This window comes from Hordeum vulgare, chromosome 5H (genome assembly GCF_904849725.1).
Source record: "Hordeum vulgare subsp. vulgare chromosome 5H, MorexV3_pseudomolecules_assembly, whole genome shotgun sequence".
In the NCBI taxonomy this organism is placed as follows: domain Eukaryota; kingdom Viridiplantae; phylum Streptophyta; class Magnoliopsida; order Poales; family Poaceae; genus Hordeum; species Hordeum vulgare.
Window position 1 is genome coordinate 33653915 of NC_058522.1, and position 21472 is coordinate 33675386.

A 21472-nucleotide genomic window follows, 5' to 3' on the forward strand; every position below is an offset into this window, starting at 1 on the left:
TATCATGAACAAAGAAATATAATAATAACTAATTTATTATTGCCTCTAGGGCATATTTCCAACATTCATACCTTCTCCACTGGCGGTGTGAACGTGATCCTTGCCACGGTACTTCTCCCGCATGGTTACTTTCTCCAATTCGCCGGTGATGTGATTCGTGGCGCCGTTGTCGACATACCAGTTTGTGTCAACGCCGTAGGAGCCCTCCGCAGCTCCAACTACCTTCTCATCCTGAGAGGATTCATCACCGTCTTCATCAAACTGGTAGCAGCAATCTTTTGCTGAGTGTCCTGGTTTGCCGCAGATTTGGCATCGAGCCATGTCCGAGCGAGACGGTTGTTGGAGTCGTGTCGGCCTCTGTTGGGCCTGCTGCCGTTGTTGTTGTTGTGGCGGTCATTGCCGCCGTTGAAGCCTCTGCCCTTGCTGGTGCGAGGGGGGCCACCATGGCCACCACGGCCACCTCAACCGCGGGTGGCCGCGTTTGCCGAGGACTTGAATCCGCTGCCTGCGCCCGAGCCTTGGAAGAGGGCCACCCTTTGATCGAAGTTGCTCATCTGAGCAAACAACTCGTCAAGGGTGACAGGAATGGTGTGTGCGTCGAGGGCGGACACAAGAGGCTGATACTCCATGTCGAGGGCATTGACGATGTAGGAGATCAGCTCGTCATCCGACAGTGGTTTTCCTGCCAAAGCGAGCTCGTCGGCGAGGCCCCTCGTGTGAGCAAAGAAGGAGGACACGTATTGCATCCCCTTATGTGCATTGGTGAGGGCTGCACGGATGTTGTTGACGCGGGACAACGACGTTGACGAGAACATGCTTGCCAACGCTGCCGAGAGCTCATGTGCATGGCTAATGGAGGTAACCTGCACGAGTGTCTCTTTGGAGAGATTGTTGAGAAGATAGCCAAGTACCTACTGATCTTCTCTGATCCAGATCGTATGAAGAGGTTTGGGGATGGTTTCCTCCTTGCCATCCTTATCCTTGCCGACGACGACTTTGGCCGGCTCCGGTATGCTTCCATCCACGTAACCGAAGACACCAGCTCCACGAAGTTGCGGCGCGATCTGGGTGCACCACAGGATGTAGTTGTTGCGAGTGAGACGCTCGGTGATTTGGCCGATGAGGGTGGGAGTGGAGGTGCTGGAGGAGGCCATGGAAGCAAGGGAGGTGCTAGCGCTAGATGGGAAGAGCTAGGCTCTGATTACCATGTGAGAACGTCGTACCCAGCCTTGGCCAACAGTTGCATGTTATATAAAGGGTTCGCAACACCCTGAGATAGCGTTACGACGTTTAAGTTACATCTTGGAGAACAAGAGATAAGAGAGATAAAGATATTCGGTTTGAAGGGCATTACAACCATTTAAACTAACTCTATCTTATCTATCTATATCTTGCGGTACAAGAGATCTCTCACGTGTGCTAATATTGTTTAACAGGACACACTTCCTCTTTGTATGCCCTACAGTGTGACAGATGGAACATGTCATCTGTACTCCTTTTCTTGATAGTTTGTTTCCTGTACTCTTTGGTTTCTCAGTTTCCTCTCTGGTTCTTTCTGTCTTCTTCCTTCCAGGCTTATTATTCACTCTAACAGGTGGAAATGGTTTGGGGTTTGTACAAACAGGCCAGCTCTCCTTGCCTTCAACTGGTTCTAGCACATGATCACATATCCTGTTGTAGGTGTCGATTGAATAGCATGGAGCAATGAAATCGTCAAGTTCTGAGCAACAGCAACGGCATTTCACTGTTATGTCCCGTACAGCCATAGACTAGCATTATCAGGACACCCTGACTTGCACATTAGCATGACGAAAACAAAACAAGAATCATCCTTTTTTTCTGAGCAACAGCAAGGGCATTTCACTGCTATGTCCCGTACAGCCATGTTGCTTTCAGCTCCAATATCATGATTAGTATGTATGGTTGTATCATTTCCAGAACCAGGTGAGCCTGAAGCATTACGTTCATCTAAACATCAACTTCCATAATCTTGAACCACTCTTTCAAAGGCCAAAAACGCCCTCTGCCTAACTTCACCGCGTTCAACAACATGGCTTCCAGCCAGCCTTGAAGTTGTGATGAGCAAAAGACCCAACGAACAACATGGCTTTGTATGCTGATTTGGCCGTCCAGCACTAGCATACATCGTCTACAACAAGAGGGGTGAGCTGCACCTCCCTAACCCCGAGCCATAGAGCCACGAACCCATGCAGCAGCTCAGTCCAATTGATTCCCTGAATTAACCTCATCCATCTGTTTTCTGTCAGAGCCATCTGCACCATAATAATGTTTTTTCTCTCTGTTGAATATAGATCGCGATGCACTCCCTCTAAACTAATATAAGAGTGTTTAGATCACTAAAGTAGTGATCCAAACGCTCTTATATTAGTTTACGGAGGGAGTAGTCAGTAACACTTTCTTTCTGTTGAATGATTGCTGACACTTGAGGAGCTTCAGGGCATGCCGGAATACCTTGTCGAGTTTATTTTGGAGGGGTGGCGCTGTTTAAATGCTGGTGCTCATATGCATAAATCTCTTTGAATAAGGTCTTCATTATAGGCCTTGTTGAACTGCAGAAGAAAAAAAATCAATCTAATCGTGTTGAAGACCCTTGGCACATAAGGATATAGATCATCACGGGCGCGCATGTACTCAAGGTCCAAGCACCGGTGGGCAGCCAGTCTGAATTTCTTCAGCTTGAGAATGTCTTCATAAGTACAGTGCTGGAATTGGTTCCAGAACCGAGCATCACAATCGGGGCCCCTGGCATGAATTGGTCGCACTGGATGTCGCAATTAGCCTTCCAGTTAGCATTGTGCTGTAGACTTTCCAGAGACAAACGAAGGGACATACGGAGTTGAGCACAAATAGCTTCTATCATCATTAGTTGGAACCTGAGTTAGATATCGGAGGGCATAACATGCTGCTGCCACCAAATGACTGCTTTACTGAAGACACAATTCCATCAGTTCAGTTGGGTGTTGTGTCATGCATCCAGAAGTCAAGGTATTGCGCGGATAATCAAGAGAAAATGGGTATGGCTGGTTTGCGACAAAATGATCTCAGTGGTATCTCGTTGTTTAGGAGCAAGGAGCAAACAATTTGTTGAAAGATGCTCATGGCTCGATTGGTAAGGTGATTCCGTTCGGTTGTTGTGGACTGGGAACAGTTTGGGCACCAAAAGGCTTAGTTACCAACAGTGTGGCATCAGCACATTTGGCCATGTCCCAGAAGTACTAGGTGGTATATTCGGGCGCATGCTTGTAGAAGCAGAGCCGTTTGTTTTGACTGTTGAGATCTTGGGGTATCAAACTGTGGGATTGATCAGCAGAAAAAAGAGAACTATTTGGAGCCAAGGAAGGTCCTTGTACTGCAGTGCTTCATTTTTATTCAGACTAGCAGCACCTGTGACTAAATACGACGCTCAACCCTCTTCTTGTCATACAAGATGCAACCCATATAGTACTTGGACAACCTGCAGATGAAAACAAGAATAGTTCATCAGAAAATCGCAGCCTTGCAATCAGAAGGTCCATGATTTCGCCATGTGCACCCATCGTAAGTGGTAGGCAGTCATATGTTTGAACAACTGACTAGCAGTAATGGAATGCGGATGATTTTCAACAAAATTGAGAATTCCACCAATTCTTCAACAACTGAGAAACAAAATTGACACTTTTTTCCAGCTGATTAAACATTTACCCCCATGCACCTCCTCATCGGCCGCCCATAAGAAGCCTCTCCTTATCATATCAATCCTCTTAATAAACCACTTGTCCATCCGGAATGCGGTCAGGAAGTAAGTTAGAGCAGATGTTAGCACCGAGTTGATTAAAGTGAGGCGTCCCGATCTGTTTAGTAGCTTCCCATTCCACACCGGAAGCCTACCAGCCACCTTATCAGTCACAGGATGAAGCTCCGCACGCCGAGGCTTCTGAATCCCAAGTGGCAGTCCCAAATATTTGCACGGCAAGGAGCCCTGCACAGCACTGAACGTGCCCAATATAGTGGTCAAGTCCATGCCATCACAAGCAATTGGATAAGCAATACTCTTGGTAAGGTTGACCTTCAGCCCTGATACATCACCAAATAACCGCAGAATTGCATGTACTGCTTCAAATCACTAGCCAGGGGGTTAACAAAAAGCACAGCATCGTCCGCATAGAACTAGACCTCAATCTAGTCATTCGCAGTCGCAACGGAGAAAGAATCATCCTCTTGGTGGCCAGCTGTAGAAATCTTTGAAGCAGTTCCAACACCATGATGAACTACGTTGGTGATAAGGGGTCCCCCTGTCGAAGAACTTTCCGGTGTTGGCACGGCTTGCCCGGTATCCCGTTCAATAATATCCGAGAGGACGAAGAGGCCAATAACAGAGCAATCATATCTCTCCAACGCTGACCAAACCCCATGACAGCCAAAACCTCAAGTAGGAACCCCCAATTAACCGAGTCAAACCCCCTTGCGATATCCAGCTTAAAAAGAAAAAGTTGGGCATTTCTTTGTATGTGTCTCCTTGATCAAATTTCTGACGTATAAGAAATTGTACTGAATAGATCGACGTTTGATGAACGCACTTTGATTGTTAGAGACTAGCCGGTCCAGCTCCGGTGCAAGACGCAATGCCAACAACTTACAAAGGATCTTGGCCACACTATGCATGAGGCTGACAGGTCTGAAATCACTAGCATGTTCGGCACCCTCTTTCTTTGGAAGCAACACAATGTTGGCCGACTTCAGAAGATTCCAATGGCCACTGCGGAGGGAGTGCAGTTGATTGACTGCAGCAAGTAAGTCGGCCTTCTCCCCATGCAATTGGAACACCGCGTCATGCAACTCCACTTCAGACAAAGGCGCATCAAGATGGCCAAGATCAGCTCGTGGCAACTCCAGAAACTCCCAGTTGATGCCCATAGACCGGGGTTGTGCTGCACCAAGCGCCCCCCAAGACATGATGAAGCAAGACTTGGGCCTTTTCCTGATGGCTGCTGACCAACCCATTTGGGGTGACAAGCTTTGCAATGTGATTCTTGCGCCGTCTTCCATCTGCCCTGATCTGAAAGTACCTGGTGTTCGCCTTGCCTTCCCTTATCTCAGTCAAACGAGATCTTTGCCTGCATTTTGCCCTATCAATCGCAGTAAATCCTAACAGCTTGTTCTTTAATAATCCACGAAAATCTCGCTCATCATCAGTCTTACCGCCTCCCCGCCGGCGGCCGGACAAGAAACGCCACCGGACTCGAGGAGCCTCCACATCCCTCCCTGCCGGCGGCCTTGGGTGCGTCGCCCCCCACCCCCCCACCCCCCCCCCCCCCCCACACACACACACCGCGGCGTTCCCGTTTCCCAGTTCATTTTCCCGCTTTAAGTTTGGGCACTGCTTGCGTCATTTTTGTAGAGAACTCCACAAAATGTTTAGGAACTAGAATTTCATCCAAGCAAAAGGGAATTCTGCAGTGTTGCAAGCATGAAGGGGCACATGGTGTACAACCTTGCGCAACGGGATTGAAAGTCGGGCATCGTTGGTGGCCGGCGGTCGAAATGGGCCGACGTGAACACATGATGCACGGCATGATGATTATGGTTGATCGTCACGTTTTTGAATCTTATACGGCATGGTTAGACCTAAAATATGGTTTCTTGGCAGCGAAATATAGGTGGCTACTTGTCTCCATGCATATTTGGACGTGCTGTTGGAGCATGCATGTTTTTTGTTGGAGAAACAAAAAGAATTTGTTTATGGGTAAAGTTAGCCCTCCGACAACACGATTGGACGGTGGGGCTTGGGGTGACCGGCAGAATATGGAACTTGACCGTGCGATGGTGTTAGTGCTATGTTTTTGGGTTGCTTGGATCTTGTGATAGGTTGCATTTTTTCCGGCCCTTTTTACTTTGCATAAGTCTTGCATTGTTCGACGGAGCATCACTATTTTGATCAAATTTATATAGAAAAAACATCAACATTTACAATGTCAAATTAATAATGCTATTGGATGGATGAAATTATGTAACTCGATCTTTTTTCGCGAGGAAAGAAAATCCTATGTCCAGCACGTACGCACACACATATACATATATGCTCATTCGTACATACTTTCTTGTGTTGTGTACATGTGCAGACAAGAGCAGTAAAACAGTCCGAGATGGGCGAGCCGAATGAGTGGAGGGCCAGGTTCGACGGCGCCAAGCACTCGGTGGTGTATATCCAGTTCGCCCCGCTGCCAGGCATGGCGAACGAGATCCAGAGGCTCGCCGACCGGGTGCGGAGCATCGAGGATGAGCAGGAGAGACGGCTGGCCGTTAGGAGCCCAAGCACCTGCGTCGGCTTCGTCCACAGCTCGACCAACGGCGACGACGATGATGCTGCTGCATGCCACCTGAACGTGATGACAACAGCCCATGCCCTCAAGCATGTCTACAGCTGGGCCGATCCGCTCACCATTGAGAAGGCGCGCCTCTTCCGTGCATCCGTTGTCTGCTATCATCGCGAGGAAGCTCGCAGGCTGTCCAGGCTGCCGGAGGAGAGCAGGAGGTACGTGGAGGCCAAGATCACGGCGTCGTCGTGGGCACACGACATACTCCTGCTCACGGTCGGTGTCGAGGCTTTGAGAAGCTTCCACGCCGAGGTCTGCCCCGGACCGCATCCGCACCCGGCCCTCCCCGTGGCCCCCAAGATGCCGAGGAAGGCGATGCGGTGCATGCTGCTGACCTGGCCCGAGGTGGACGGGCCTCCAAGGGATGCCATGGGGTGGACGAGCTGCTCCAGGGGGGTGGAGATGATGAGTACTAACCACCTGGGATATAGGATGATCCTCGTCGAGGTTGACGTAGACAGCGTGGCCGGGATGTCCGGTGCGCCACTTGTCGACGCCGACGGAATGGTCATCGGGATGCTCCATGGCGGGTTTGGGGGCACCCACTCCTACTTCGTGGCATGCCCCCATCTCTATCAGTGGGCGAGGCAGAACCGAACCCGCACACGCATAGTGAGGAGGATTGGGGTGGCGAGTAGCTGGGCAACATTCAAGGCTGGCTAACTCGACTGTGCATCACGTTGCCACGTTGGTATAGCTCGTTACATATATACGCTAGTTTGCTTGTACATACTGGCTACATCCAGGATCCATCGTCCTCCATTTTTTTGCAGGGACGATTGCAGAAAGTATTGCATGTTGCAAGCTCATTTTGCATGTATTGCAGTCAATCATGTTGCAAGCTCATTTCTCACACACAGAGAGAGAGAAAGACTAGCTAGTAGCTAGCTAGCTTGGGATCCATCCCAGCCTCTCTCAGACAGACACACAAAAACATACAGGCTACAGCCGCAACGCTCGTCGAATATATAAATACATACGACAAGAGCATGCTTAGCTTGCGATTCACGTATAGCATGAATCTGCAGTAGAAAGTGCAGGGTCTAACAGAGCACAGTTTGACAAAATCCAGGCATCTCAAACTGGCACTCGCAAGTTTGGTTACATTTTCATTTCAAACCATGCATGGCAAAAGTAGTCACAGCTAACAAAAGTACGTAGTTTTATAATGATGATGGGCTGATCTATAATCACAAGTTCTCAGTAGTCAGTACTCATCATGAGAAGCAGGGGACAAAGAAAACCTGATGAATCAGTTGCTGCAACTCAGAGCCACCCGGCCGCATAAAGAACATGTCTCCTGATCATCTAGGCTCTATAGATAGAAAACCTTAGAGACGGCAAGGGAAAATTAATGTAAGCAGCTGGCCCGGTTTGGAAAAAAATAATATAAGCAGCTGGCAAGAAATTCAAAATCCCACGTGAAATTGGAGCTTAAGATCTTGAAAGCAGTTTGTAGTTAACTCTTTAAGTCTTAACTGCAATACTTCAAACTTTGAAGCCTTTTAGAGTTCCTGCTATGATCTAGTGCACAATCTCCACTCATCTACGGCACAAAACCACTTATCTACTAGGGAGTGTTTCAATATAGACAAGAGTGGCCCCTAGTGCATTTTTGTTCCGTCTATTTCTAGAAACTGCCAAGCAAGCCCAGCCCGGCCCCAAATAGGTAGGGAACTACTCCTTCCGTTCCTATCCGTTCCTAAATATAAGTCTTTTTAGTGATTTCGCTACGGACTACATACGGAGTAAAATGAGTGAATCTATTACATTCTAAATTATGTCTATATACATCCGTATATAGTCCGTAATGCAACCTTTTAAAAGACTTATATTTAGGAATGGAAGGAGTAGTTACTATGGCGGCCGGCATGATGAGGGTTGCACGTACTTAGCATCTACTCCCTCCGTTCCTAAATATAAGACCTTTTAAAGATTGTACTATAAACTACATATGGATGTACATAGACATATTTTAAAGTATAGATTCACTCATTTTGCTCCGTATGTAGTCTTCTAGTGAAATACCTAAAAGGTCTTATATTTTGGAACGGAGGGAGTATTAACTCAGTGGACTACGTGGAGGGGTGCAAATTTTTCTGGCTGGACAGAACAGTTATTGTTACACTGAAGCCCCCAATATATGAACATGTGGTAAAATAAAATATCTTTCAACTCAAAGAATGTTGCAGAAGCCAGCTTACCAAGAATTATCTCTAATAATGTATTTCACACAGCTAGTTAGGCATGTGACTAGAGTATATCATCAACTATAAGTTCAATTAATTGTACCCTCTGATAGACAAGACAATTCAGTTTCATTCACTGGATTTGATTATAAACAGATTCCACGCGTTACTCTTGCAAAATTTAGGACTGTACAGGTATGTGGAGATAACACAACTGCTACTATAGCCTGATCTAGATCATCAACTAATAAGGAGTTCACCAGAAAAAACTAAAATAGTACGGCTCTTATGTACAGTTAGTTGTGTTGTCAGAGGTAAATTGGCATTAGGCCAACAATCTTAATAACCTGACAAAAGAGCTAATAAACCAAGGGCTCTTAGGGGCTTTCCAAGGATGCAATCCAGATTATTCTAGTTGCACTCAGCATGTGCAAGAAACTATGTCCAGAAGATATGGCAGGTTTAATTTACCTGAGTTAGATACTGTGAGGAGCCATAGCAAAACCAAAATAGCCATTGTACTGCTCAATTCAGTTCACAATAGGAGCGATTTCTTGTTCAGCACGCAGCACGGAAGCAGCTTCGGAAGGTAAAGGTACCAGCAGAGTAATGGGTCGACGAGAAACAGAGGAATCAAACAGGGTAACTGGCATGTAAGTAAACCAAGGATCGTGTTGTACGTACTTACTGCATTGCCACCAAGGAACCAACCCAACCGTGTGAGGGACCTCTGATCTTCTTCAGTTGGCCAAATTCATGCAATGCCAATATATATTGCACTTGGCCACTCTCTCAGCAACATGGACGCGGCCGGAGGCGGAAAGCATCAACATGTCTCATGTCTGGGGGCGCCTGCATCGGCTTCATCAGTCCCTCTTGCCTCCTCGACCTCGCCCTGCCCTTCCCAGCACCTCCACCGTAGGCGCGCGTATAGTGCTCTGCAGTGCCGGCCTCACGCCTCACCCACCATCCTGACAAAATTAAGAGCATGTCACCGCCTTGTACTTGTCATCCATCTCCGGATCTCCCCCTCCCGTGCACCAGTCGGCACCGTCCGACGCTCGACAGCGCGGTGCGGGCAATTCGTCCAACAGGCTGCGCGCGGAGTCCGGCGGCGACATCTCGCTGGACCGCGGCAGCGTGGAGGGTGGCCGCCAGCGAGAGAGACGGCAGCGTGGCGGCGCCGCGGAGGAGCCTCGCTCGGACGGTGGCCGCTCACTGACTCCCAAGGAAAATACGAGGCCCAGAGGCCCAGACCCAGGTACGTAGGGCGGGCCCAAGTGTCTTACGTGCAAGCGGCCCATGTACTACTGCCACACTTGGCCCATGCCAAGTGGCAGCCATGCGACGCCCTTGGAATATTGTTGAAGGTTCGAGAAACTTCTGGAACCTTTCGGATGTTTTTAACGTTTACACGAAGCATTTTTGGTTTTTCGGGTTTTCCAGTTTTCTTCCAAAACCTTCTAGGTCTCTCTCTGAAACCTTTTATCTTTATCAAAAACTTTTTTGGTGCAAATAATATGAGCTCCCACACTTCTAATACTCAACAGATGACGCTTAAGCGGGTGACCCAAGAAGTTTGGTTCTAATCCATCTTTCTATTTTTTAGTACATGTTGTTGAAGGACGAAACAATCTATTTTCTACAGATGAAGCATTCTATTCCATTAGTACAGGTTGCATGTAAATATAATAAAGTACCAAAGTATAATATAATTATAATTAATAGTATTAAAGCTACTAGGCCAGCCTCGCTCCCGTGCATTTGCAAGCTTCGGCGTGAGCTTTTATCTGATAGCCGCGTTTTACTCTTACTAGCAAAACGGTCCGTGCGATTATAACGGGAGAAAAGAAATCCTATTCTATAATGACAATGATCATATTTTGCTGCATCATCGAGATACACTATCACTTTCATGTTCATGAAATTGTGAACAATTTTTGAAAATCATGGACATATTTGAAATCGTAAACTCAATTCACGAACATTTTCTTAACAACAACAAAATATTTTTTGGTTGAGCAAACTGCATTAATGGACCATGTGTGAGCTAGATTGATGAATGATATGTCTCGCTTGTGTTTTTCATAACCAGTAAAAACCATGACATCAGAATAAACATTTAGTCATCTTCATATAACTTACAAAAACTAACCTATAGAAAGTTGTGTCAATTTTTTGGGGCACAACGTTGTACAAAGCATGGAAACTTTTTTCTTACACGACCCGTGAGGGGCTTAATAAAATTATAAAACGAAATCTACAAATCTATTAATATAATCTCTACATAAGAGACAGTTCGTTTTGTTTGTTATTTACGTATCCGTTTTATTTTTTGTGAACATTTTAAAAAATTTGATGGACATTTTATTTCAAATTACCAAATGTTTTTTGAATATACGATCATCTTTTCAAAATCATGAAGATTTGTATTTCACTAACATTTTCTCGAAACACTGCAAAAAATAAAAACATTAAAAAGAAAATTGTTGGGCCAAAGTTTTTAGAATGCCCCATATAAAAAAGGTATTAATTAAGGATGTAAAGACAATTTCAGAAATAATTATCATGAAAGATAATATTATATTTAAAGTCTACATATTTTTTAAGCTATTTCATATATAACTTTTGAAATTTAGAGTTAGAGTTTTAAATATATGAATATTTCAAAATATATTTGAATCTGCAAAAAATAGAAACATTAAAAAAAATTGAGCCGAAGTTGCAACAATGCAGCTCTAACTTAGAGCTAGCCTGAAATCAAGTAGAGAAAAGAAAAAGAAAAACTCGGTGCTGTTGGGATTCGAACTAGGGTATCCAAGGTGGGTGTTGAACGCTCAAGCCAATCAGGCTACTGTCATCTACTGTATGTTAAGGGCCTGAGGGTTAGATAAACCAAACCCACTGGGCTGTGAATTTCAAAAAAGAAAAATGAAGCGTTTTCTTTATTTATGGGTGGCACAGTGGGTAATTTATATCAACTTTAGGGATGATATTAATGACGGACGACAGAAGCACTAATTGCTTTATTAGTAGGTAACGATAAAGATATGTTTAACATGTACTACCTTCTAAGCCAACAAATAGGTTTTTTAACTTTTTTTTACTCCCTCTGTCCCAAAATTCTTGTCTTAACTTAGAAATGGATGTATCTAAATACTAAAACTTGACTAGATACATTCATATCTAAACAAATCTAAGACAATAATTTTGGGACGGAGTGTTGGAAATATGCCCTAGAGGCAATAATAAAATGGTTATTATCATATTTCCTTGTTCATGATAATCGTCTATCGTTCATGCTATAGTTGTATTAACAGGAAACAGTAATACATGTGTGAATGAATAGATCACAATGTGTCCCTAGCAAGCCTCTAGTTGACTAGCTCGTTAGTCAATAGATGATCATGATTTCCTGATCATGGGCATTAGATGTCATTGATAACGGGATCACATCATTGGGAGAATGATGTGATGGACAAGACCCAATCCTAAGCCTAGCACTAGATCGTATTGTTCGTATGCTAATGCTTTTCTAATGTCAAGTATCTTTTCCTTCGACCGTGAGATTGTGCAACTCCCGGATACCGTAGGAGTGCTTTGGGTGTATCAAACGTCACAACGTAACTGGGTGACTATAAAGGTGCACTACGGGTACCTCCGAAAGTGTCTGTTGGGTTGGTACGAATCGAGATCGGGATTTGTCACTCCGTGTGACGGAGAGGTATCTCTGGGCCCACTCGGTAGAACATCATCATGAGCTCAATGTGACTAAGGAGTTAGTCACACGATGACGTGCTACGGAACGAGTAAAGAGACTTACCGGTAACGAGATTTAACAAGGTATAGGTATACCGACGATCGAATCTCGGGCAAGTTCTATACCAACAGACAAAGGGAATCGTATACGGGATTGATTGAATCCTTGACATCGTGGTTCATCCGATGAGATCATCGTGGAGCTAGTGGGAGCCACCATGGGTATCCAGAACCCGCTGATGGTTATTGGCCAGAGAGGTGTCTCGGTCATGTCTGCCTGTCTCCCGAACCCGTAGGGTCTACACACTTAAGGTTCGATGACGCTAGGGTTATAGGGAATTGTTGTACGAGGTTACCGAAAGTTGTTCGGAGTCCCGGATGAGATCCTGGACGTCACGAGGAGCTCCGGAATGGTCCGGAGGTAAATATTGATATATAGGACGGATGGTTTTGGACACCGGAAGTGTTTCGGGCGTCACCGGTAATGTACCGGGACCACCGAAGGGGGGCAACGACCCCGGGAGGCTAGATGGGCTAAGTGGGGAAGGGAACCAGCCCCTAGGTGGGCTGGTGCGCCCCCCCACCCAGCCCATGCGCACCAGAGAAGGGGGGAGGGGAAACCCTAGGCGCAGATGAGACCCAAGGCCCACCTAGGGCGCGCCCCCCTCTTTCCCTGCCCTGGCCGCCGCCCCCCTCCCATCTGGTGGCTGCCGCACCCCCTAGGGGGGAACCCTAGGGGTGGCGCACCCCCTCCCCTCCTCCTATAAATATAGAGGGGTTTTGGCCTTTGGAGCACACACTTTTCCCTCTCCCTCGGCGCAGCCCTGCTCTTCTTCCTCCTCCTCTCCGTCGGTGCTTGGCGAAGCCCTGCCAGGAGACCTCGTCTCTCCATCGACACCACGCCGTCGTGTTGCTGGACTTCTTCCCCAACCTCTCCCTCCTCCTTGCTGGATCAAGGTGCGGGAGACGTTACCGGGCTGCACGTGTGTTGAACGCGGAGGTGCCGTTGTTCGGCACTAGATCAGAATCGCCGCGAGTACGACTCCATCAACCGCGTTCTAGCAACGCTTCCGCTTAGCGATCTTCAAAGGTACGAAGATGCTCTTACCCCTCTCTCGTTGCTGGTCTCTCCATAGGAAGATCTGAACATGCGTAGGAAAATTTTGAATTTATGCTACGTTACCTTGCAGTGGCATCCGAGCCAGGTTTTCTATGCGTAGATTCTATGCACGAGTAGAACACAAAAGTTGTGGGCGATGGTTTGTCAATTTGCTTGCCGTTACTAGTCTTATTATTTTCCGGCGGTATTGTGGGATGAAGCGGCCCGGACCGACCTTACACGTACGCTTACGTGAGACTGGTTCCACCGACAGACATGCACATCGTGCATAAAGGTGGCTAGCGGGTATCTGTCTCTCCTACTCTAGTCGGATTGGATTTGATGAAAAGGGTCCTTATGAAGGGTAAATAGCTTTGGCATATCATCGTTGTGGTTGTCACGTAGGTAAGAAGGCGTTCTTGCTAGAAACCCAAATCAGCCACGTAAAACTTGCAACAATAATTAGAGGACGTCTAACTTGTTTTTGCACGGTTTTGACATGTGATGTGATATGGCCAAAGTTGTGATGTTGCATGTATGATGTATGAGATGATCATGTTATTGTAATAGGTTTCACGACTTGCATGTCGATGAGTATGACAACCGGCAGGAGCCATAGGAGTTGTCTTAATTTATTGTATGAGATGCAACGCCATGTGCTTACTACTTTTACTTCATTGCTAACGGTTAGCCATAGTAGTAGTGATAGTAGTAGTTGGCGTGACGACTTCACGGAGACACGATGATGGAGATCATGGTGTCACACCGGTGACGTTGATGATCATGCAATGCCTGAAGATGAAGATCGAAAGAGCAAAGATGATAATGGCCATATCATGTCACTATATGATTGCATTGTGATGTTTATCATGTTTTACATCTTATTGCTTAAAACGTTGGTAGCATAATAAGATGATCCCTCTTAAAATTTCGAGAACGTATTCCCCTAAGTGTGCACCGTTGCGAAGGTTCGTTGTCTCGAAGCACCACGTGATGATCGGGTGTGATAGATTCTAACGTTCGCATACAACGGGTGTAAGCCAGATTTACACACGCGAAACACTTAGGTTGACTCGACGAGCTTAGCATGTACAGACATGACCTCGAATACAAGAGACCGAAAGGTCGAACATGAGTAGTATGGTTGAATACGATCAGCATGAAGTTGCTCACCATGGTGACTAGTCCGTCTCACGTGATGATCGGACACGGGTTAGTCAACATGGATCATGTATCACTTAGATGACTAGAGGGATGTCGATTTAAGTGGGAGTTCATACTTAATTTGATTAAGTGAACTTAATTGTCATGAACTTAGTCTAAAAGTTGTCTTTACAAATATTGTAGATGTCCAACGTCAACCTCAACTTCAACGCATTCCTAGAGAAAAACAAGCTGAAAGATGATGGTAGCAACTATGCGGACTGGGTTCGCAACCTGAAGCTCATCCTTGAATCAGCTAAAAAGGCTTATGTCCTTAATGCGCCGCTAGGTGACCCTCCCGCTCCCGCAGCAGCCCAGGACATTCTAAACGTCTGGCAAGCGCGGAGTGATGACTACTCTCTGGTCAGGTGTGGCATGTTATACAGTTTAGAAACGGGGCTCCAAAGACGTTTTGAGCAACACGGGGCATATGAGATGTTCCAAGAGCTGAAGCTAGTTTTTCAAGGTCATGCCCGTGTCGAGAGATATGAAGTCTCCGACAAGTTCTTCAGCTGTAAGATGGAGGAGAACAGTTCTGTCAGTGAGCACATACTCAAAATGTCTGGGTTACACGGTCGTCTGACTTCACTTGGAGTCGAACTTCCGGATGATGCTATCATTGGCAAAATCCTCCAGTCTCTCCCACCAAGCTACAAAGGCTTTGTGCTTAACTACAACATGCAAGGGATGGAGAAAACCATTCCCGAGTTGTATTCGATGCTCAAGTCTGCAGAAGTAGAAATCAAGAAGGAGCATCAAGTGTTGATGGTCAACAAGACCACTAGTTTCAAGAAAGGCAGGGGTAAGAAGAACTTCAAGAAAGACGGCAAAGCTGTTGCCGCGCCTGGTAAGCCAGATGCCGGGAAGAAGAAAAAGAACGGGCCCAAGCCTGAGACTGAGTGCTTCTATTGCAAGGGAAAAGGTCACTAGAAGCGGAACTGCCCCAAATACTTAGCGGACAAGAAGGCCGGCAACGTTAAAGGTATATGTGATATAGATGTTATTGATGTGTACCTTACCAGCACTCGTAGTAGCTCCTGGGTATTTGATACCGGTGTTGTTGCTCACATTTGCAACTCAAAGCAGGAACTGCGGAATAAGCGGAGACTGGCCAAGGACGAGGTGACGATGCACGTCGGGAATGGTTCAAAGGTCGATGTGATCGCCGTCGGCACGCTACCTCTACATCTACCATCGGGATTAGTTTTAAACCTTAATAATTGTTATTTAGTACCAGCTTTAAGCATGAACATTGTATCAGGGTCTTGCTTAATGCGAGACGGCTACTCATTTAAGTCCGAGAATAATGGTTGTTCTATTTATATGAGTGATATGTTTTATGGTCATGCTCCGCTGGTGAATGGTTTATTCTTGATGAATCTCGATCGTGATGTTACACATATTCATAGTGTGAGTACCAAAAGATGCAAAGTTGATAATGATAGTCCCACATACTTGTGGCACTGCCGCCTTGGTCATATCGGCGTTAAACGCATGAAGAAGCTCCATACTGATGGACTATTAGAGTCTCGTGACTTTGAATCATTTGACACATGCGAACCATGCCTCATGGGCAAGATGACTAAGACTCCATTCTCAGGAATAATGGAGAGAGCAACCGACTTATTGGAAATAATACATAGTGATATGTGTGGTCCAATGAACGTTGAAGCTCGCGGTGGTTATCGTTATGTTCTCACTCTCACCGATGATTTGAGTAGGTATGGGTATATCTACTTGATGAAGCACAAATCTGAGACGTTTGAAAAGTTCAAGGAATTTCAGAGTGAGGTTGAGAATCAATGTGACAGAAAAATTAAATGTCTACGATCTGATCGTGGAGGAGAATATTTGAGTCACAAGTCTGGCACACACCTAAGGAAGTGTGGAATCGTTTCACAACTGACGCCGCCTGGCACACGCAGCGCAACGGAGTGTCTGAACGTCGTAATCGCACTTTATTAGATATGGTACGATCTATGATGTCTCTCACCGACTTACCGCTATCAGTTTGGGGATACGCATTAGAAACTGCAGCATTCACTTTAAATAGGGCACCGTCTAAATCCGTTGAGACGACACCGTACGAATTATGGTTTGGCAAGAAACCTAAGTTGTCGTTTCTTAAAGTTTGGGGCTGTGATGCTTATGTGAAGAAACTTCAACCAGAAAAGCTCGAACCCAAAGCGGAGAAATGTGTATTCATAGGATACCCTAAGGAAACTATTGGGTATACCTTCTATCTTAGATCCGAAGGTAAAACCTTTGTTGCCAAGAACGGATCCTTTCTAGAGAAAGAGTTTCTCTCGAAAGAAGTAAGTGGGAGGAAGGTAGAACTTGATGAGGTAATTACACCCCGTCTCGAACAGGAAAGTAGCGCAGCGCGGGAAATTGTTCCTGTGGCACCTACACCGACTGAAGAGGAAGTTAATGATGATGATCATGAAGCTTCGGATCAAGTTACCACTGAACCGCGAAGGTCCACAAGGGTACGCTTCGCACCAGAGTGGTACGGCAACCCTGTGATGGAAATCATGTTGTTAGACAACGGTGAACCTTCGAACTATGAAGAAGCAATGACGGGCCCAGATTCCAACAAATGGCTTGAGGCCATGAAATCCGAGATAGGATCCATGTATGAGAACAAAGTGTGGACTTTGGTGGACTTGCCCGATGACCGGCGAGCCATAGAAAATAAATGGATCTTCAAGAAGAAGACTGATGCAAACGGTAATGTAACCGTTTACAAAGCTCGACTTGTCGCAAAGGGTTTTCGACAAATTCAAGGAGTTGACTACGAAGAGACTTTCTCTCCCGTAGCGAAGCTGAAATCAGTCCGAATCATGTTAGCAATTGTCGCCTTTTATGATTATGAAATTTGGCAAATGGACGTCAAAATAGCGTTCCTTAACGGGAACCTTAAGGAAGAGTTGTATATGATGCAACCAGAAGGTTTTGTCGACCCTAAGGATGCTAACAAAGTGTGCAAGCTCCAGCGCTCCATCTATGGGCTGGTGCAAGCATCTCGGAGTTGGAACATTCGCTTTAATGAGGTGATTAAAGCGTTTGGGTTCATACAGGTTTACGGAGAAGCCTGTCTGTACAAGAAAGTGAGTGGGAGCTCTGTAGCTTTCCTCGTACTATATGTGGATGACATATTATTGATGGGGAATAATATAGAGATGTTGGAGAGCATAAAGGCCTATTTGAACAAGAGTTTTTCAATGAAGGACCTTGGAGAAGCTGCATACATATTAGGCATCAAGATCTATAGAGATAGATCGAGACGCCTCATAGGTCTTTCGCAAAGTACATACCTTGACAAGATATTGAAGAAGTTCAATATGGAAAACTCAAAGAAAGGGTTCTTGCCAGTTTTGCAAGGTATGAGATTGAGTAAGACTCAGTCGCCGACCACGGCAGCAGATAGAGAGAAGATGAGTTCTGTCCCCTACGCTTCAGCCGTGGGCTCTCTAATGTATGTCATGCTGTGTACCAGACCTGATATAAACCTTGCCATAAGTTTGGTAGGAAGGTACCAAAGTGATCCCGGTATGGAACACTGGACAGCGGTCAAGAATATCCTTAAGTACCTGAAAAGGACTAAGGAAATGTTTCTCGATTATGGAGGTGACGAAGAGCTTGTCGTAAAGGGTTACGTCGACGCTAGCTTCGACACAGATCCGGATGACTCTAAGTCACAGACCGGATACGTGTATGTGTTGAACGGTGGGGCAGTGAGCTGGTGCAGCAGCAAGCAAGAAGTCGTGGCAGCATCTACATGTGAAGCAGAGTACATACCTGCTTCAGAAGCGGCTCATGAAGGAATTTGGATGAAGGAGCTCATCACCGACATTGGAGTGGTTCCAAGTGCGTCGGGTCCTATGACACTCTTCTGTGATAACACTGGAGCCATTGCCATAGCCAAGGAGCCCAGGTTTCACCGGAAGACGAAGCACATCAAGCGCCGCTACAACTCCATCCAGGACCATGTCCAGAGTGGAGTGATAGATATTTGTAAAGTACACACGGATCTGAATATTGCAGACCCGTTGACTAAACCTCTTCCACGAGCAAAACATGATCAGCACCATAATGATATGGGTGTTCGATACATCACAATGTAACTAGATTATTGACTCTAGTGCAAGTGGGAGACTGTTGGAAATATGCCCTAGAGGCAATAATAAAATGGTTATTATCATATTTCCTTGTTCATGATAATCGTCTATCGTTCATGCTATAATTGTATTAACAGGAAACAGTAATACATGTGTGAATGAATAGATCACAATGTGTCCCTAGCAAGCCTCTAGTTGGCTAGCTCGTTAGTCAATAGATGATCATGGTTTCCTGATCATGGGCATTAGATGTCATTGATAACGGGATCACATCATTGGGAGAATGATGTGATGGACAAGACCCAATCCTAAGCCTAGCACTAGATCGTATTGTTCGTATGCTAATGCCTTTCTAATGTCAAGTATCTTTTCCTTCAACCGTGAGATTGTGCAACTCCTGGATACCGTAGGAGTGCTTTGGGTGTATCAAACGTCACAACGTAACTGGGTGACTATAAAGGTGCACTACGGGTACCTTCGAAAGTGTCTGTTGGGTTGGTACGAATCGAGATCGGGATTTGTCACTCCGTGTGACGGAGAGGTATCTCTGGGCCCACTCGGTAGAACATCATCATGAGCTCAATGTGACTAAGGAGTTAGTCACACGATGACGTGCTACGGAACGAGTAAAGAGACTTACCGGTAACGAGATTGAACAAGGTATAGGTATACCGACGATCGAATCTCGGGCAAGTTCTATACCAACAGACAAAGGGAATCGTATACGGGATTGATTGAATCCTTGACATCGTGGTTCATCCGATGAGATCATCGTGGAGCTAGTGGGAGCCACCATGGGTATCCAGACCCCGCTGATGGTTATTGGCCAGAGAGGTGTCTCGGTCATGTCTGCCTGTCTCCCGAACCCGTAGGGTCTACACACTTAAGGTTCGATGACGCTAGGGTTATAGGGAATTGTTCTACGAGGTTACCGAAAGTTGTTCGGAGTCCCGGATGAGATCCCGGACGTCACGAGGAGCTCCGGAATGGTCCGGAGGTAAAGATTGATATATAGGACGGATGGTTTTGGACACCGGAAGTGTTTTGGGCGTCACCGGTAATGTGGGGGCAACGACCCCGGGAGGCTAGATGGGCTAAGTGGGGAAGGGAACCAGCCCCTAGGTGGGCTGGTGCGCCCCCACCCAGCCCATGCGCACCAGAGAAGGGGGGGAGGGGGAAACCCTAGGCGCAGATGAGGCCCAAGGCCCACCTAGGGCGCGCCCCCCTCTTTCCCTGCCCTGGCCGCCGCCCCCCTCCCATCTGGTGGCTGCCGCACCCCCTAGGGGGGGAACCCTAGGGGTGGCGCACCCCCTCCCCCTCCTCCTATAAATATAGAGGGGTTTTGGCCTTTGGAGCACACACTTTTCCCTCTCCCTCGGCGCAGCCCTGCTCTTCTTCCTCCTCCTCTCCGCCGGTGCTTGGCGAAGCCCTGCCGGGAGACCTCGTCTCTCCATCGACACCACGCCGTCGTGTTGCTGGACTTCTTCCCCAACCTCTCCCTCCTCCTTGCTGGATCAAGGTGCGGGAGACGTCACCGGGCTGCACGTGTGTTGAACGCGGAGGTGCCGTTGTTCGGCACTAGATCGGAATCGCCGCGAGTACGACTCCATCAACAGCGTTCTAGCAACGCTTCCGCTTAGCGATCTTCAAAGGTACGAAGATGTTCTTACCCCTCTCTCGTTGCTGGTCTCTCCATAGGAAGATCTGAACATGCGTAGGAAAATTTTGAATTTATGCTACGTTACCCTACACGGAGGTAGTACCATTGAAGGAAATATCTAGAGGTGAGGTGGGGCTCGCTGACCACCGCCAATCCCTCGCGCCTTCCTTATCTTCTCAGGAAGAAAGAAAGCTATGAAGCATGGATACGACGATACGGGTAATATCAATATGGGATACGACAATTACTTTAAAACAGCAATACATCGATACAACAAGCATATATAAATAATAATAAAATGACATGTAATAAAAACTAGGGTCGTGATATTCACCACACATGTGGCATATTACACATCTGCCCACACACCGTGTGTGACGTACGCAGAAGGTAGCCCACCACACGGATTGTGTGTGGGTGAGCAATAGAACTGTCCACACGTGTGGGCACAACTACTTCGTGCCACACGCCCAATGGGTATTACTCATCCTCATCCGCGCGTGTGGTACGAAGCAAATCTGCCCACACGTTCTAGGCAGCTAAGTTAGTTATCCGCGGGATGACACTTTAGTTACCCCCGGGGATGGTAACTCTACTTACCGAGGATGGAAAATGTAGTTCTAAAAGTATACTCTCTTTGTTTTGGTTGACTATAGTTACCCGCATGATGGCACTTTAGTTATGTGGTGATAGTTGCCATGTGAGGTCCAACCATAGTTTCCATGTATGGTTAATCGTAGTTGCCATGTGTGTTTATCTGGGTGTGTCTACCTGGTTGCCACGTACGTGAAACTACAGTTCCATCTAGCAACGAATCATAGTTGCCATGTGTGTTTACCTGGGTGTGTCTACCTGGTTGCCACGTACGTGAAACTACAATTGTCATCTAGCAACGAATCATAGTTGCCATGTGTGTTTACGTAGTTTCCATGTACGTGTCACTGCAGTTGCCATCTAGCAATGTACGAGCGTCGTGTGGGCGAAGAACAGTTCACCCATACGTACGGGGACTAGGTGGTGACTGTGTTGGCAGTAACTGATTCGTCCACAAGGCCCAGCTAACAACC

The 21472-nt window shown here is 46.5% G+C and overlaps 1 protein-coding gene and 1 non-coding gene across 2 annotated transcripts; one reads left to right on the forward strand and one right to left on the reverse strand.

The window, feature by feature from the left end:
- Positions 1-538: 538 nt before the first annotated feature.
- Positions 539-675, reverse strand: LOC123400558. The gene has a single exon (XR_006610791.1). It is a non-coding gene; the product is annotated as a small nucleolar RNA Z247 (small nucleolar RNA).
- A 5286-nt stretch (positions 676-5961) lies between these two features.
- On the forward strand, positions 5962-8095 carry LOC123398127. The gene has a single exon (XM_045092637.1). The coding sequence runs from the start codon at positions 6144-6146 to the stop codon at positions 7035-7037; it is 894 nt and encodes a 297-aa protein (XP_044948572.1). The 5' UTR covers positions 5962-6143; the 3' UTR covers positions 7038-8095.
- Positions 8096-21472: the final 13377 nt, after the last annotated feature.

What these genes read in the sequence shown, in the direction of transcription:
- LOC123398127 (XM_045092637.1), top strand. Translation starts at nt 6,144, where the DNA reads ATGGGCGAGCCGAATGAGTGGAGGGCCAGGTTCGACGGCGCCAAGCAC.